The following is a 16,342-nucleotide window of genomic DNA, read 5'->3' as shown; positions in this document are numbered from 1 at the left end:
TAGGTTGAGATCAGAGAGACTCCAATTCAACTTGATAGATCTGTTTTCATATACAATTTACAATTTAGGCCTTTAGCAGACACTCTTATCCAGAGCAACTCACAACAAGTGCAACAGTAAAATAAGTGAATATTCTTCAAGCATCAAAGTGTGAGTAGCCAGATAATTATCCTGATCTGATAGTATCATGAATTTCACTGTTTCTCATTACATGAACTGTCAGGCTTTGAGCACAATGGCCAGACAGATGCGAGGAAGAATTAAGATTTAACAAATTTTTGTTTTTGAACACATTCCTGAGTTCTGATTGGTGTTGAAAAGAAGACAGGGTAAATGACGTAGGCGGAAGTGGTACTGAGAGCTCCACCAAGTACACAAACTTCGGTTTCACTTTTGCAGCCATGCCAATGTGGGTTGCGATAATGAAACCAAGAGTTACCGCGACAAACCAAGCCCTCTGAGTTTAGCCTGCTGGAAATATATCTGTCGCGTCGACGTTGTTTGAGTGCCAAGGTAAGTTGTTTTTGCATAAGGAGTATTTATCATGTCGGCGTAGCTTCCAGCAAGCTAACGTTAGCAAACATGAAGCCAGCCTCTGGCCGTCCAGCAGCGCTGTAGCGCCACCAGGATGCTTCTGGCTACTCACTAGCTGGATTGCTAGACATTGGTTAATCATTTGCCGAGTTTCTGTGCTATTTTTAAAACGAAATTTGGCCACTCTCAGTTCTAGATAACGGTAACAAGATGGAGGAGCAAGCTAATGGGTAGATTAGCTTGCTAGTTCCCTCTTTCAACTTAGCAGTTGACTGCATCTAACTGTTAGTTAGCAACTTGGTGCTCTTTAGGTTAAACGACTATCTAACGACACATGGACAAAAAACTGCTGAGTACTTTAAACTCTGGCTCTGTTGTCTCTTGCATGTTTGGTGTCTGAGCTAATTGCTGACATGAGAAGTGGCAGGATAGTGAGTTCTCTCCTCTCGACCTCAGCAGGGGGGCAGCTTGGTGAAGGAGGATGGATGGAGTCCCTTGCAGTTGGAGCACCACAAGAGCGCATGAGTCTTTCAGCCGCTCCCGTTCCGCAGCAGACACCTTGTCCAGGCTCGCCAAATTGATGGCACGGGCCGAACAGAGGCAGGACAGCCGGAGCCAGAGGCAGCACTCAGCCCACCCGTCCTCGTGTGTTTGTCGAGAATGTGGCAAGGGCTTCCCCGACACGACAGAACTGTTGCGCCACCAAGAGGTAAAACATGCATTGCCCAAGCCTCACCAATGCCTCTCCTGTGGGAAGGAGTTCTCCCTTCTGTCTTCCTTACAGCTGCACAAGTGCGCTCGTGATTCCTCCCCCTGCGAGCTTTGTCACGGAGAACCGCGGCTCGGCGCTCCGTGTCCCGCCTGTAAGACTGGAGCCGTGGATCCCGACAGGCCCCAGGACAAGTCACCTCACCGCCAGCCCCACCTCCTGGACAGTAGCCCCTACGCCTGCGCCCCCTGTGGGAGAGGCTTCAGCCAGAAACAGGCCCTGCTCTACCATCAGCAGGCTGGTTGTAGTGAACCACCTTCCCCACTGACTGTAGACGATGCCAGTAGCCCTCTAGCTGATTCTCCACCTGTTTCTGAGGCAGGCTCCACCCTCTCAGACTCCTCAGACACCCCGGGGCCCAGCAGTAGAGGGGACATGCCGTGCCCATTCTGTTCCAGAATCTTCCGCACAGTGGCTGGACTGCAACGCCACAAGCGGACCACCCATGCGGAGGAGCTGCTGACACCACCAAGGGCACAGAAAACCAAAGGAGAAGGAACTGGTGGAAGGGAAGGAGGGAATTCTAAGGTGAATGGAAATTCAATTGATAGGCCTAAATCCAAACAGAAGCTGTTAAGCTGTCGCTCCTGCGAGATGGTTTTCAGGAGCACCGCCAAGCTGTACTTGCACAGGAAAGAGAAACACAGCAGGGAGAAGAACATTAGGAGAGAGCCGAGGCCGGTCATCACCAAACACAGGAAGAGGGACACGTATCCGTGTCAGGTCTGTGGCAGAGTCTTCCTCCATCATTTGTCACGTTTGGCACATTCCAAACAGCATGCAGCCTCAACCTTCACCGTCATAAAGACAGAAAGCCCGTCTCCGGAAAATACCGCCAAAGACTCCAAGTTATCAGACAAGAAACCAAATAAACTAAAAACCAGCCTAACAGATAACAAGATTGTTAGGGCTGGCCCAGGGAGGCCTAGCAAGAAGGTGGCCAGATTAGAGGAGGAGTTTGATGATCCAGGGAGTTGCAGGGAAGTGCCTGAAGTAGAGGAGGAGGTGGATAGAGAGTTCCCATGCCCATCCTGTGCAGAGGTGTTCTCCCTCCAGTCGGAGCTGAGGGACCACGTGGAGCTCCACCAGTCCTCTGTGAGGAGGAGGCAGTGCAGTGTGTGCGCCCAGGAGATGGACACCAGCAAAGGGCCGGGGTCGAAGAGACAGAGGCTGTACCACTGTGTGCCCTGCCAGCAGGGTTTCTCAGCACTGGACACTTTCCTGAAACACTGCCAGGACCACCTCCGAATCAGGGTGGAGGAGGACTGCATCTCCGAGAACTACAATCAACTTGGCAACAAAAACTAAGATTAATTTTGAATGTCATCAGCATAACTTAAATTGCCTTATTGCCTTGAGGGACAGAGAGAGGAGAGTGAAGGAATCTGTTAGAAATTCTTGTTGATTCACCCGTTCATTGCTAGAACATTCAGGCCACTTGTAGTTACACCCTCATTGTTGGTTGAATGTAATGCGTTTCAACATATCAAATGATAACAAGGGGATGATCTTTTAATAAGTTTGTGGCATATCCAGTGTATTTTACCATTACTGACTGGCCACTATTCTATACAGATGTGCTCTATTCTCCACAAGCATGGTACGCCGCAGCCAAAGCACTGCCAGATATCTTGTGTGCAAGGATGTATTTTTACACAAGACATTTGTAAGGCTTTAGCTAAATAAGGTCAAGGTACTTCAGCTGTATTTTAGTTATTTTTGTAAGAATTTAGGCAATAATGAGTCATAAATTGGTTGAAATTCTGGAGTGTCCCTGTTATTATGTTGCTGAATTGTCATTGCAGTGACAGTCAGACCTGGGTCAAATAGCATTTGCAAATCATTAGTATTTGTTCTAACCTGCTTGGATTACGAGATGGGTGGAGTTTACTGCATCGGGGTAAATCAAATGTTATGTAAGTGGTCAATCACTGAAAAAGTATACTCACTGGATTTTCACATGGTTTTGTTCAATTGTCTAAACTCTGGCACTCATTGTATTAACCTGTGTGGCAAATCCCACCCATTTAAAACCACAGAAAGCATTTGCAAATGGTATTTTTCCAAGGTCAAGTTGTGCAGGTTGCTAGTTAAATTGAATTTGCAGAGGAGAAAATGTCAACATGTATTATTTACAAGCGAGATTCCAACATCATTGTTATTGCTGTGTGTTTATGGCATGACAAAATGTTTATGGCTGTCATGGATAATTATGTCCAGTAAAATGCCTTTCACATTGGCCTATCTTTTTAGATGATGTGTACTTGGAAGATAATATCTAGCTATGCAAATAGATGCAGTAATGGCAACTTTCCAGTAAATCTGTGATGCTTGATAAATACGCTATAGTGAATGAACCAGGATCAACATGATTTTTTTTCTCTACGTGATTTTCTGCTACTGTTTTCAAAAAGCAACTGTGAAAAAATTGAAAAAAAGATTTAATAGGTTTTGAAAGCTTCGACTTTTGAAAGGTCTTTTGTAAATGAGTTTATGGTTCTTTATAGAGTACATCATTAAAAAAGAAAAGATTTTCTCATGAGATGTTTTCTGTTTGTGTTCATTTTGCCAACATTGCAAGCATAGTCACAAATCTATTGTGCATTTTCACAGCAGTAGTAGGCCTGTTTATCTTTACTGAAGGCTCTCCACATGAAACGCCTTTCTCTGCCCTTATTTTATTTGCAAAGCATAGTTTCAACAGATTATACTACACTGTTTACACTTGTGTATTTGCCTGTGTATCACTGATGATCCAAACAAACTACATTCACAGCAAACACATAGAAACAAACAAATGTGATTCACAAAGACATGTCTACATTATGATTGGACACACATTTAGAGCAGCAACATGATCTAGTTTTTATGGGCTTGAAAGTGAATCTATTTCACATGACATTGATAACACAATCATGGTTTTGTGTCTTTTTGGAAAAATCATATTCTCAACTAACACATCAAACCTTATTATTGCTTGTTTTGCAGTGAAGTTAAAGTTCTTGTTGACTCCCTACTAAAAGTATCTAAAGTATCTAAAACCTCCCTGATTAAAAAAAAAAAAAAGATTGTTCTGAATTTTTTTTCCTTTTCCTTGTCTTTTTATTTAAATCATATCTATTGACCCCCGTCTTTATTTTTATGTTGTAGAATAGAATTCCGATACTATATAAATTGAAAGTTATATTTTGTAGTATACGTTTCAGTAAAGAGCAGTGGAAAACAAATTTTCCATGATCCATATCAGTTATGTGTCCTCCTGGCCACAGGGCGGCGCTGTGCAGACACAACGCCATAAAATCTAAGATGGAAACGCGCTGGTGAACTTCCTGTCTATCGGCGCATGCTTTCCTTCCGCGGTTTTGTGAAACGAAAAGCCGACGAACCACTCTGTGTTAACTTTTAGAAAATAAAGACAAAATGAGCAAAGCACATCCACCAGAGCTGAAGAAGTAAGTTCACTAGCTTGTTTACTAAAACCCTCGTCCTGTAAGTCTGATGGTTTCCTCTAGTCTTAACGATGCTTTGTCTAATTGTGTCTTAAATGACTGCCGTGCTGCATTGTTTGCATTGGAAGCAAGCTAACACTAGCTAGCCTGTCAGAAGACATGACTCTTATCATTGCTGAATGAAAAACGAGAGGTTATGGCAGTTAACTGTTCGCCGACTATACTTCTGTAGCTAATGTACTTTTCTTTGTTTCAGGTTCATGGACAAGAAGCTTTCGTGTGAGTACAAAATCCATTATTCAAAATTGCCATGTGTAGCTACACCCGACAGCCTGAACCTGTTGTGACTAGCTAAACTACATAACACATACCTCTGCTGTCTGTTTATGTTCTGGGACAGACGGAGCCAAGAGGAATCTTGTTGGGGACATACTAGACTTAAAATCCTAGTCGTTTCTGAAAACTCATTGTATCACACATCTAACGATGGATTTTACAGGTTTTTTATCCCTCCGTCGTTAATCTGCTCACACTAGATGATTGGGCAAGGACGGGACATCTCACACAGAAATTAGTCTAAATCTGTTTGACAGAGGTTTCCGTATTTTTAATTTCAAGGATCTTAAATAGGTACACATTATCTTTTATAATAATAAATCAATTAAATAAACTTTTTTAATATATTCTTTCCGCCTCACCTCACTGTAAACTCGGCTCTCATTGGCTGTTGGCGGTCTCCGCTTTTGGAGTAAATTTTTGATCTCTATAGCCCACATCAGTGGTTTTTAATCTTTTTCGTTCTAAGGCAACCACAGGTCAAACCCAAATCACAGGGCACACCTACATATAAGTGCAGTCATAAGTATGTACAATATAACACATTATCTTTATATTATATTCAGAGATATTTCATACATACATACTTCTATAGGGTCAATAAGCAGGCTGTTTTTTTTTAAGCTAAGTGAGACTATGAGTAAAATACGTTTGAGGTCTCAGAATTCTACGGCACAGTTGACCTGTTAAGACTGAGTCTATAAATGCCTCACACTAACAGATGATCTTTGCCGACCATTGGCCCCAACCAAGCTTCCGATAAAGATTTCCCCTTCTGGTTGTGGGGGTGGGAAAAATCTGGTGGAAGTCAGCCCAATATCCTCTATGGACACTGCTGTGTGTCCCCAGCTTTAGAAAAGATAGCTATGCATTAACAGTATTAACATTAGTCATTAACGCAGCAACCTGTTCGCACTTTAGATATGGTGCTTCTTGTTAAAAAGCTTGTGCTTGCAGAATCGATGGACTTAAGAGAAAGGCTGAACGGAGTAGCTGATGAGGCAGTTGTCAAAGATTATATGTATAGGAATAAGTGCTGCTTAGTGTATTGAGTGGACCCTAAAGATTTGGGGAAAGTTTTAAGTTTTGTTGTATGAGTTATGTGTGGTGGTATCGTGAGCAAGGCAACATTAAACTGCAAAATTTTCGGCATGTAGTGTGATATGATTCTCTCTCCTACATAAAGAAAGAGAGGCAGTGATCAGAAGTTGAGTGCTACAAAATATATACAGTTATTTAGACTAAAGTTTGATGATCATCAGGTTGCCTAGAATAGAAAACATCAGAGAAACTATAATTGACGCAATCCTTACTGCTAGGTTGATTGGCATGTCCATTTGCCTTATATTAACATAACACTAACTTTGAAATGGATGTCAAAGCGAGTGGGACTTTGTTTAGGTCTACTTGAAAACTGAACAGAAACAGAATGGTTAAACTAAATATGCAGATGGTTCATGACTGATGTGTTTTCTACCCCTCAGTGAAGCTGAACGGAGGCAGACATGTGCAGGGCATCCTGCGAGGGTTCGACCCCTTCATGAACCTGGTGATGGACGACTGTCTTGAGATGGGCCCAGGAGGACAGCAGAACGGCATCGGCATGGTGGTCAGTATCTGCTCAGCCTCGTCCGCCTTGTCCTGTGGACAGTGTGTCTACTTCCCTGATGACGACTCTTGTCTTTTCATTGCCCGAGTTCTATGAATTTGTCACGTGCCTCGTATTTATTCTGCTTAACCAGGTAGTCTGTTTGAGATTCAGAACTTTTTTAGGGGTCTTGTGTGATGAGGATCAAGTTTGTTGTTTAATAGATACAGTAAATGCAGTGTGTAACTCTTCTGTGTCTTGTTTCTTACAGGTCATCAGAGGAAACAGCATCATCATGTTGGAGGCCTTGGAGAGAGTATGAGACAAGGAGGCGGCTGCTGATGGAGAAAGGAATGATCGACACCTTTTACATTCTTTTATTGACGTTTTTGTAGGTTTTCCCTTTTTTTTTTGTTTGAAAGAGATGAAGAAAATGTGTTTTCTTTGAATTGTAAGATGTCTATCTCATTTACATTGACAGACATGTTTTTGTTTGGATATGTTTTGAATTGTGTAATCTTGTGAATAAACCTTTATCTGTTTTTCTTTATATTTAGTGTTGTTGCTTTCATCCTCCAGTATATATTGCATGCCAGTTATTGACAAATTATTGAAATATCCATGTTCTGTTGGAACACCGATGGCAATGATAAATGGCTTCAGGTTGTACAGTATAATGGCAGGGAAGATACTTTAATTGATAATATGAACTAGTTTTATATCTGTCTGGAGCTGTTAGCTATGGCTAAGGTTCTCAACCTTTTTGGCTCGTGACCCCTTAAAGCGATGCCTACTAGCGACCCTCGTTACAAGTGTGCATAATGCAGAGTGGAGAACAGTTAAACCAAAGAATAATTTTCTCTTCAGGTTGTTTCATTTTCATTTCAAAATCAGAGACCTAGAGGCTTAAAACCACTGCGCTTAAAACTATTCAGTATTTAACAAGAAAAAAGCAAAAATACACATAAATATGTATGCTAGAAATGTTTTTCCTATCCCATAAATTATCTCCCTACCCCCAGGTTAAGAACCACAGAGCTATGGTGGAGCCAAAATTAAGCCACACAGTTCTTGTTCAAGCTCCAAAATGTAATGCACTCAGTATGAGAATTTAGTCAAACATTTGATTGGGTGGGAGGGTAATAATTATGTGATAATTTATTAATCTCTGTAGAAAAAATATTTTTAACCCCCCCCCACACACACACACACACACACACACCAGCCTTCTTGGAGGCACCTGGAGCTGGTAGTGATTCAGTGTCAGACATTCACCTATTCTTGGATGTCAGCAAGATTAAAATGCTGACGTATGAACAATAGAGGGCGCTAGCTGCATATATCAGCTTTTTCCTCTGCAGCGAGGGCTTTTATTTTGAAAGCGGACTATCGTCACCGGTGTCACGTTTTCTGACGTTTTCTGCTTACGCACAGTAGTTGTCGTTTGACGGTATGTGGAAAGTAGGAATGTCGGAGGAGGTTGGAAAGGCGCTCCAGTCGGTGGTGGACCGGGTGAACCAGGCGGCGGCACGCCGGCCCAAGGTAACAGCAGCCCGGGCGGCTTCGCTCCGCAGCCCCGCAGCCGCGAGTCCACTGCAGAGCCCGGGGTTTAGGCAAGTCGTGCTCCGGCTGCACGACTTGTTATGTAAGGCTGCCAAACACTTCAACCTTTGGATGGGAGACACTCAGGCTTGTGGCAGCACTTCCATACCATCAAGCATGGATTTGATCCGCAGCATAACACGCGTGGGCGTTGGATCATCGAACGGAGGCTTGCACATACACTGCATGCGAGGTTCTGCATGGAAATGTAGTCTTAGTAAAGTCAGTAAGCCACTTTTGGCACGCCTGCTGGTTGTAGGGTATTGATTTACATGGCCACGCTTTTGACCAACCTCCCACCTCTGAAACTTCATTAATAGACACCACTGCTTTGAGAAAGGTGCTGTACATAGTGCATATATGCGCATGTTGCACAGATATACAGACTACAGTTATGAACCTCCATGAAAACAGCATCAAGGTTGATATCTAGGTCAAAGAATGGCACAGCATCTTTTTAATTATCACAGATAGGTGTGCCTCACTTATAACTGAGGAAGTCTTAATCATTGGTTGACTGCATGATGTAAGCTTTTGAACATGGCAGCAGCCAGAAACTATCACCAGATTCATCATTGTTTTGTATGATCTTTTACAGGGATGACTCACTGTTCTCCTGGAGCAAGATGACCTCGGCTACCACACTGCATCACACACCCAGCGCCTGTCCTGATGCGTTCATTGATAGAGATGAAAAATGATGTTTCATTGCCTCTCTTTCCTCCCCTCCTTCCTCAGACGCTGCCGGCCCTGCCGCCCCGCCTGGTGGCTGTCAGCAAGACGAAGCCCCCGGAGATGGTGATAGAGGCCTACAGACAAGGGCAGCGCAACTTTGGAGAAAACTATGTGAGTAGAAAACACCCTTCCAGCTTTCTTAATGTCTCAATAAAGAAAGGAAGGAAAAGTTAAATGGAGACTGACCGCATCCTTGTGTCCCCACACCAGGTTAATGAGCTTGTGGACAAAGCTTCAGATCCTCAGGTGGGTTTAAGTGTTTTTGGTCCGTATGATTTGTTTCCACCTCTATCAAGTGACAATTTCCTCACAGTGTTTCTTTGTCCCAATCCAGATTTTAGAATCTTGTCCAGAAATCAAGTGGCATTTTATCGGCCATTTACAGAAGAATAATGTCAACAAACTTTTGGGTGAGCATGTGTCAACTTTCCTGTCCACTTTTACCCCCAAACTATTGTCTGGATTAGCAGACTCTAGACTAATCCAGATGACGACTGAGTATTTGAACTCTGAACTTCTGGTTCTGGTCCGTAATCATGTATTTCTTGGATGTGGCTGTATGTGACGGCAGATTATGGGATGTTTTCCATGCCACAATCCAACAATAAATGCTCATCTAATGATAAAAAACGAATCTAATGGTACAATCTTCAGTAACAAATGACCACAACAAATAATGAATGCTCACATCATCAAATACTGAATATTGACGTCAAATAATGAAAAGCCAACCATCAAATAACAAAAGAACAAGTCGAAAAGAAAACCCTCCACGCATGAATTAACAAACAACCTCATCGAATTTGTTATTTGATGGTTGGCCTTTCATTATTTGGCGTGAGTATTCAGTATTTGATGATGTGAGCATTCATTATTTGTTGTGGTCATTTGTTATTTGTAGATTGTATGCTTTTATCATTAGATGCGATCATTTATTGTTTGATTGTGGTATGGAAAATGTTCCATATCAGAGGCTATTAAGTCTGAGCTGCTAACTATAATGGCCGTGAAGTAATGAATCATATCTTAAATCTTGCATTTGGATCTCATCCTTCATGGTTCTTCCTGACCTGGACCAGGTGTGCCAAACCTGTTCATGGTGGAGACGGTGGACTCGGTGAAGCTGGCCGACAAGGTGAACAGCTCGTGGCAGCGTCTCAGAGCAGCCGGCACACAGAGGTTAAAGATCATGGTACAGATCAACACCAGCGGAGAACAGAGTTAGTGTTCACCTCTTTCCTCACCGACCGCTTCTGTCTTTCTGATAGACATGATGCACAAAAAAAATCAGTTTTTCACCGATGTGTGAATGTTTCTTGTAGGTAAACACGGCCTACCGCCAGAGGAAACAGTGAACACAGTGAAGCACATCCTGTCCCAGTGCACCGCCCTGCACTTCTCTGGACTCATGACCATCGGACGCTACGGCTACGACCTCAGCAAGGGCCCCAACCCAGACTTTCAGGTATCGGCAAGACGTCTAAAACGATTTGGAATGGAGGTTGTTTTGAGGCAACTGTATTTTTAATTGTGTATTATAACATGATATGATGAGATGATTGTAACATGATGTTTGCCTGTGTGCACCAAGATTATTGTAGTTGACTAAAGCTTAGACTAACATTAAGGCTTAAAAACAATCTGGTAAACTGAACCAAAATTTTTTTTAAAAACTGGAGCACATGAAAAAACGACGTATAAGTGAGATTTATATCTAGAAATGAGTAAAAAAAAACACATCTATTAACTTTACATTGATACATACCATGAAATTCTAACTAATTCAAATTCTCCAACTTTGCATACTTTTTAACACTGGACTGCACATTATCCTTATTCATGACAGTCAAAACACTACAACTTTTAACAACATGAAATACAATAAAAACTTCAATCAAACATTTGTGAAAAGTAGAAACTAAATCCCATTTGAAAACTAACTGAACTCCAACTTGAATATAAACCCAAATAAAAACGAATGCAAATCACAAAACTCTGTGTCCATCTCCTAGATGCTGCTGAGCCGGAGACAGGAGGTGTGTGACAGTCTGAAGCTGCCAGTGGAGGATGTGGAGCTCAGCATGGGCATGTCCACAGACTTTGAACATGCGGTGAGTACCACTCCTTATATTCTTTCTCATATTCTCTCTCTCATTTATCAGCTCTTACAAGGCCAAGCACACGCAGCATATCTTATTTATGTGGTTGATGCATTCAACCACAGTCAGTACTCTTTTATTATAGACACCGCTGCTTATCAAAAATTCAGTATTAACACGCTTTTGCCGTCTTGGGTGTGAACTAAAGTACTTTCCTTTGCTTACATGTGCGCGTGCTGAAGATCGAGGTGGGCTCCACCAACGTGCGAGTGGGCAGCATCATATTCGGCAACAGGGAGTATCCCAACAGCGCGGCCAACACTCCCAGCCCCAGCCCGGAGAAGAAGTCAAAGGTCGTGTCGGAGGAGGCCGCCAAGAAGATGCAGCACCTCACCGTGTCTGAACACTGAGAACACAACCTCCCGCCTAAAAATACCTTTTAAGAAAAATGGGGGGGGGAAAACACTCTTCACAACATGCACACAAACTGAACCGAGAGACGGAGCAGGGGGAATTTTTTCTGGAAAGCCACGTGCAGTTATAGGATCGCAAATTTCCGCATTATGTCTTAAATGATGTTAAAAAGTGTATTTGCCTAATCCTATTCACTTTTTCTGTGTGCCCCTTTTTTTTGTTCTGTTGAGCATCAAGGGTGGCACTCAGTCCAGAGATGTTTTTATCTTTTTTTTTTTTTTTTAAGTAGTATCTCTGGTAGGTATTATTAACCCGTAGTGCTCTAACTTACAAGGCTAATTACATGATTTATTGATTTTGTGCAAATAATAGAACTACTAAAAACATGGTGACTTGAACTAATAGGGAGTTATCTCACAGAAGAGACATGGGATAGTGAAGAAGTGTGTGGATTTTATTGTTGCGATGATGTGAGCTTTTCTACCCAACTCCTCATTTACACCCCAAGATGTTACAGTGCTGAAATGTGCTTGACTGTGTACAGTGCCCCAGAGGTCAGGATGTCCACACAGTGACATGTACCGTTTTTTGTTCTACAGCCAAAAAAAAAACAGAAAAAAAGACTTGGTTTAATAAAACATTTCTCCCTTTATAATGACACATAGTATTGTGAGTCAATGATATTTTGTATGGTGTGTGGTCAAATTTCTATTCTTGATATTAACAATTACAAGAGTAAATCTGAAGAACGCCAACGTGTTTTGTTTCTGTATAATGTTCTTGTGTAATTGCTATGGTGTGACTCTGTTGGTGCACTGATGGAGATTACAGAGATTAAGAATTAACCTATGCAAAGTGGCAATTCCATTTCGTCTTATGCTTTTCGAGTAGGTTTTTACACTGCAGCTATGATAGTGTCGCTGTGGTTTCCACTGTAAGAAATCCATTGTAAGAACTTTAAAGTCGAAGATGTCAAATTAGTGTGTTTTTCTGTCACCATGATAAGTGCATTCATTGTCAGTGATAAAAGATTGCAAACCTTGCGGTTGGATATGTGGTTGCTGTCTTAACAAGGCGTTTCAGCATTGTTGGGATTCTGGCTTTGAGGGAAGCCAAGCAATAAATTTTATTGTTGAAAATACCTTCCACTCACTGTCTAATTTTTTCTCTCTTTAGGGAAACGTGGTACAAACAGATGATATGGACACAGTTTGGCCAAAGTTTCTTTATTAAGCACATGGAGGTGACATCCAAACCACAGTAAAAAGTGAAAAGTGAAACATCTGTAAGTTATAAGACCTTCAGACAATTGAATGCCCAAATGTATTTCACATCTTGAAAATTGGATTCAGGTTTAATATCTGAACATGGAAAATGATAACCTTGTTAAGATAGGAACCCACCACTTGACCTTCATGTTCTTTTCAGATAATGTTCATATTTTGAGGAACTAATCCATTCCTTCTCCATTCCGGAACTAAAATACAAAATTGCGAAATTATTAAACTGCTTTCCAGCTTGGATTAAATGCAATAGCAGATGTAAATGCGGTAAATTTGGCTTGAGCTCAGCGGTAAAACGTTGGCCATGGCTGCATAATAAATAATACAAGTTGTATGACACTGTTGAAACAAAAACTTGGTAACATCCTTGAAAAAAATGAGCCTGAAGACTTGCATACCATTCACTCTGCGTGTAAAAGGCATTAGAAAATGAACATGTGAGTCAATAAGCTACACTTATTTACAACCTATTATCCTGTCATCAGAAGACTGGTATCACAAACTGTATCTACAGACCTGTCTTAACTGAATGGACAGGCAATCAGACACTAGTTAAAAACTATATACAGTAGGCAGAAGAACGGATATCTAGATAATCAAGGCCAATATGATATTCGCAACTGAAGGTCTATAGATAGAAGTAACAATACCTGGAATAAGAAAACTATATGCAACCCCAACACAGTGACAAAAGCAGGTGAGACTCTCTGTATATTGCCCAAGTCTTAATACCAACAAACTACTCATTTATTATCCATATTAGCCTAAACATCCCCATTCATAAATAGATAATCTCCATTCCTGCATGACGGCAAAGAATAATTACAATTCACTACTGTTGCTAATGGTGCCTCTCCTCTTATTCTTGCAGAGGAAAATAGGAAATGACATGTTCAGTGTTGCCAAGATAACACGAAACAAACACAACAAGAAAGGCAAATGGAATGATGTGCTACTGTGTCGTTTCTAACGGAAAGAAAACAGCGCATCTAAAAAATGTACAAGGAAAGAAAGAATTGCCCAGGATCGGTAACGGTCTCGGTTAATTCTGCTCCTACTGGGTTTTTAGCTGCGTTCCCGTTATGGCTGATAACAACGCCGTGTCTCTCCTCCGGTGTTTTCTGCGCTGCGGGTGTGTGTCTCTCCGTTTCAGGTCGGTAAAGTCTGTCGATTACGCGTCCGGGCCGCTTCCTGATGTCGCTCGAACAGACGTTACACCAATTTCTTGGCCTCGAAGAAGCTCTTGAGGTGCTTCATCTGCCAGATCCCCGTGACGATGAGGATGAGCGTCTGGGCGATGGACCACCAGAGGACGCGCTGGTTGGTGCTCTCGCTGGTCATGCGGAACCGCTCTTCACGATACTGAGGAAGACATGACACACACACAGTCACTACAGCGGTTTAACAGCATAAGAAGCAACATGCACCCCTTTCAAAGGAGATTTAGTGAATTACAGATCAATTAGTTGGAACAGAAGCTAACCATTTTCTATTACAGGCCTTGGTATACTTGTACATTTTGTTTTTTCACTCACCCGCTGGTAGTTTTGCTCCTTCTGGATCTGCTCCACTTGGTCCAGTAGCTGTCGGACTCTCAGCTGCAGCTCAGTGAGTTTGTCTTTAGCTGCAATTTCTGGGTAATTGTTGGTATGTTCTCCGACCTGAATATCCAGATGCACTCTCTGCAACAAAACATGCAACAAACACATTGTCAATGTGTGATTTGAGTAATTTCAAAAAAAATCAGAGTGTTTGCTTGTGTTCTGTGGGGACGGAAACGATAATCCAGTTTGTACAAATAGCCATGTATGTCTCAACTCGACTCGTACCAGCTTTCCTCCTGCAAACAGAGCCATCTTGGTGGAGTTGGAGTGCAGACAGATCTGATGTTCTCCAGGAGTGTGGGAGGTGAAGGTGAACCGTCCATCTGACCCGTACTGACGAGAAAGGATAATCTGGAGGGGATATAAGAGAGAGAAATTATCAGATTATGTTTGTATGTATGTGCGTGTGTGTTTAATACCTGATATTTCTCCTTCTTTCCTCACCTTGGTATCTGGATCCTTGATCTCGACATGCATCCCGAGACCAGGGGTGGCCGGGAGGAAGGAATTCGTCTGCTTGTCCCACAGCTGAGTCCTGTACTTCCCTGTAAAACAGATGCAACGACACAAACAGAAGCCATCAGTATTATTAAACATAATGCATCTGATAATGCCAGCATTTTGAAAACATATTTAGCGTAAATGTATGAATGAGAAGTATGAGAAGCAAAGTAACAGCAGGTGAACATACTGAGACAACGGAAAATGAATGAGAATATGACATATGCAGTATGAAGTGAGATTATTAGAAAGATATTGAGATTAAAGTTTCGCTTCGTCTTCATTAGATGTGTGTAATTTTCACATTAATGCAGATTTACAGATAAATGCCTAGTTTCACTATTAGCTAATGCCTCATTTGACAATTTTCCACTGCGGTCCCACATACCACAGCCAGATCAACATCTTTATAACACACCACCATTTTAAAATTAGATTTAGGATGGCAGCAAGTGAGAAAACACTGGGTGACTTGTGTTTAGCCCTGTTAGTATGTGGCATGTAGGTTAAAGTAACTAACTATTGAACTACAAACTATTGAAGCCATTGCACCTGTAGCAGTGCGTCAGGCAGGATGTGCGGTGTGGGCGGGGCAATCAGATTCAACTAGGCTACGTGGGCCCAGCTGTCTCTTACTGCATTCATATCACAGGGGAAAGATGGTAGATAGTTTCTTACTTAAAAATACCGTTCATCACACCATTAAGGTCGTAAATACGACTTGAAAATACGTCAGATTTCAGGTGGCAAATACTACTTGTGCACTCGGGGTTTTGGCAATGAACCCTGATTTCTACGAATTCCAGATTTCTAACGTCACCAACAAGGATGTGGGAAGGTGTAGGAAGTGATATATGCATTTCTATTAAAACCAACAAAATGAGTAATTTTAATCAAATGTGTCATCTTTTGATAACCATCTCTTACAATGTCATGGTGTGAGATAACTGATCACTGGATTTTTAGTTTGTGGTTGACACAGTATTTATTTTGGCTGTAAAACATGAACCCAAATGTATCACTAAGTGGATGTGTGAAAAGACTGGTCAGGAGCAACAAAAGTCTGCAGAAGTCTTAAATCATGGTGTCTGGACGACTTTTTAACGAGTTTGAACACCGTGAACTCTTTTCATGTCAAGTTTTTCTGACGGCCATTCCCATAGGACTTGAATGCAGCATCTTTGCTGGAGCCAGCTGAATCTTGAGTTAGCGTAGCATTGCTAGCTAACTAGCTAGCTAGGTTAGCTAAGGACCCAACAATAGCTTACCAATGACCATGGTCTCGTCTGGAATTTCCTCAATGAAGCATTTTTTCTCCGTCTCTCCTATGTGGAAATAGAGTGCGTAACCTGGACAAATCCAAGCTAATATTAAAATAACTCCGGCTGCAGGGACTGAGAGCATCATGTAGCCTCTTTCTCTGCTCAC

At 41.9% G+C, this 16,342-nt stretch overlaps 4 protein-coding genes across 4 annotated transcripts; 3 read left to right on the top strand and 1 right to left on the bottom strand.

The window, feature by feature from the left end:
* Nucleotides 1–389: 389 nt before the first annotated feature.
* LOC139926877 (uncharacterized) lies at nt 390–3,809 on the top strand. The gene is made up of 2 exons (XM_071918732.2): nt 390–513; nt 991–3,809. The coding sequence occupies exon 2, from the start codon at nt 1,016–1,018 to the stop codon at nt 2,609–2,611; it is 1,596 nt and encodes a 531-aa protein (XP_071774833.1). The 5' UTR covers nt 390–513; nt 991–1,015; the 3' UTR covers nt 2,612–3,809.
* Nucleotides 3,810–4,634: 825 nt separating this feature from the next.
* Nucleotides 4,635–7,226, top strand: snrpg (small nuclear ribonucleoprotein polypeptide G). Its single transcript, XM_071918726.1, has 4 exons — nt 4,635–4,755; nt 5,009–5,031; nt 6,573–6,697; nt 6,948–7,226. Exons 1-4 carry the CDS (start codon nt 4,724–4,726, stop codon nt 6,996–6,998), a joined length of 231 nt encoding a protein of 76 aa, XP_071774827.1. The 5' UTR covers nt 4,635–4,723; the 3' UTR covers nt 6,999–7,226.
* An 889-nt stretch (nt 7,227–8,115) lies between these two features.
* plpbp (pyridoxal phosphate binding protein) lies at nt 8,116–12,667 on the top strand. Its single transcript, XM_071918714.2, has 8 exons — nt 8,116–8,218; nt 9,017–9,124; nt 9,224–9,259; nt 9,348–9,423; nt 10,093–10,233; nt 10,336–10,478; nt 11,026–11,124; nt 11,355–12,667. The coding sequence occupies exons 1-8, from the start codon at nt 8,129–8,131 to the stop codon at nt 11,520–11,522; spliced, it is 861 nt and encodes a 286-aa protein (XP_071774815.1). The 5' UTR covers nt 8,116–8,128; the 3' UTR covers nt 11,523–12,667.
* Nucleotides 12,668–12,743: 76 nt separating this feature from the next.
* tmed4 (transmembrane p24 trafficking protein 4) lies at nt 12,744–16,338 on the bottom strand. Its single transcript, XM_071918715.2, has 5 exons — nt 16,183–16,338; nt 14,858–14,958; nt 14,639–14,764; nt 14,345–14,491; nt 12,744–14,171 (listed from the first exon to the last, which is right to left on the bottom strand). The coding sequence occupies exons 1-5, from the start codon at nt 16,319–16,321 to the stop codon at nt 14,022–14,024; spliced, it is 663 nt and encodes a 220-aa protein (XP_071774816.1). The 5' UTR covers nt 16,322–16,338; the 3' UTR covers nt 12,744–14,021.
* Between the last annotated feature and the right edge of the window lie 4 nt (nt 16,339–16,342).

The sequence above is a fragment of the Centroberyx gerrardi genome, chromosome 14 (assembly GCF_048128805.1).
Source record: "Centroberyx gerrardi isolate f3 chromosome 14, fCenGer3.hap1.cur.20231027, whole genome shotgun sequence".
NCBI lineage: Eukaryota > Metazoa > Chordata > Actinopteri > Beryciformes > Berycidae > Centroberyx > Centroberyx gerrardi.
This window is presented reverse-complemented; position numbering and strand designations above follow the sequence as displayed.

Bases quoted from the DNA above. Each gene is read 5' to 3' on its own strand.
- LOC139926877 (XM_071918732.2), top strand. From the start codon at position 1,016: ATGGATGGAGTCCCTTGCAGTTGGAGCACCACAAGAGCGCATGAGTCT.
- snrpg (XM_071918726.1), top strand. From the start codon at position 4,724: ATGAGCAAAGCACATCCACCAGAGCTGAAGAA. The intron at 5,032-6,572 runs GTGAGTACAAAA...TCTACCCCTCAG, and splicing joins CATGGACAAGAAGCTTTCGT to TGAAGCTGAACGGAGGCAGA. The intron at 6,698-6,947 runs GTCAGTATCTGC...TGTTTCTTACAG, and splicing joins AGAACGGCATCGGCATGGTG to GTCATCAGAGGAAACAGCAT.
- plpbp (XM_071918714.2), top strand. From the start codon at position 8,129: ATGTGGAAAGTAGGAATGTCGGAGGAGGTTGGAAAGGCGCTCCAGTCG. The intron at 8,219-9,016 runs GTAACAGCAGCC...CTCCTTCCTCAG, and splicing joins CGGCGGCACGCCGGCCCAAG to ACGCTGCCGGCCCTGCCGCC. The intron at 11,125-11,354 runs GTGAGTACCACT...CGCGTGCTGAAG, and splicing joins CCACAGACTTTGAACATGCG to ATCGAGGTGGGCTCCACCAA.
- tmed4 (XM_071918715.2), bottom strand. From the start codon at position 16,321: ATGATGCTCTCAGTCCCTGCAGCCGGAGTTATTTTAATATTAGCTTGG. The intron at 14,765-14,857 runs GTGAGGAAAGAA...TATCCCCTCCAG, and splicing joins TCAAGGATCCAGATACCAAG to ATTATCCTTTCTCGTCAGTA. The intron at 14,172-14,344 runs GTGAGTGAAAAA...TGTCTTCCTCAG, and splicing joins AGGAGCAAAACTACCAGCGG to TATCGTGAAGAGCGGTTCCG.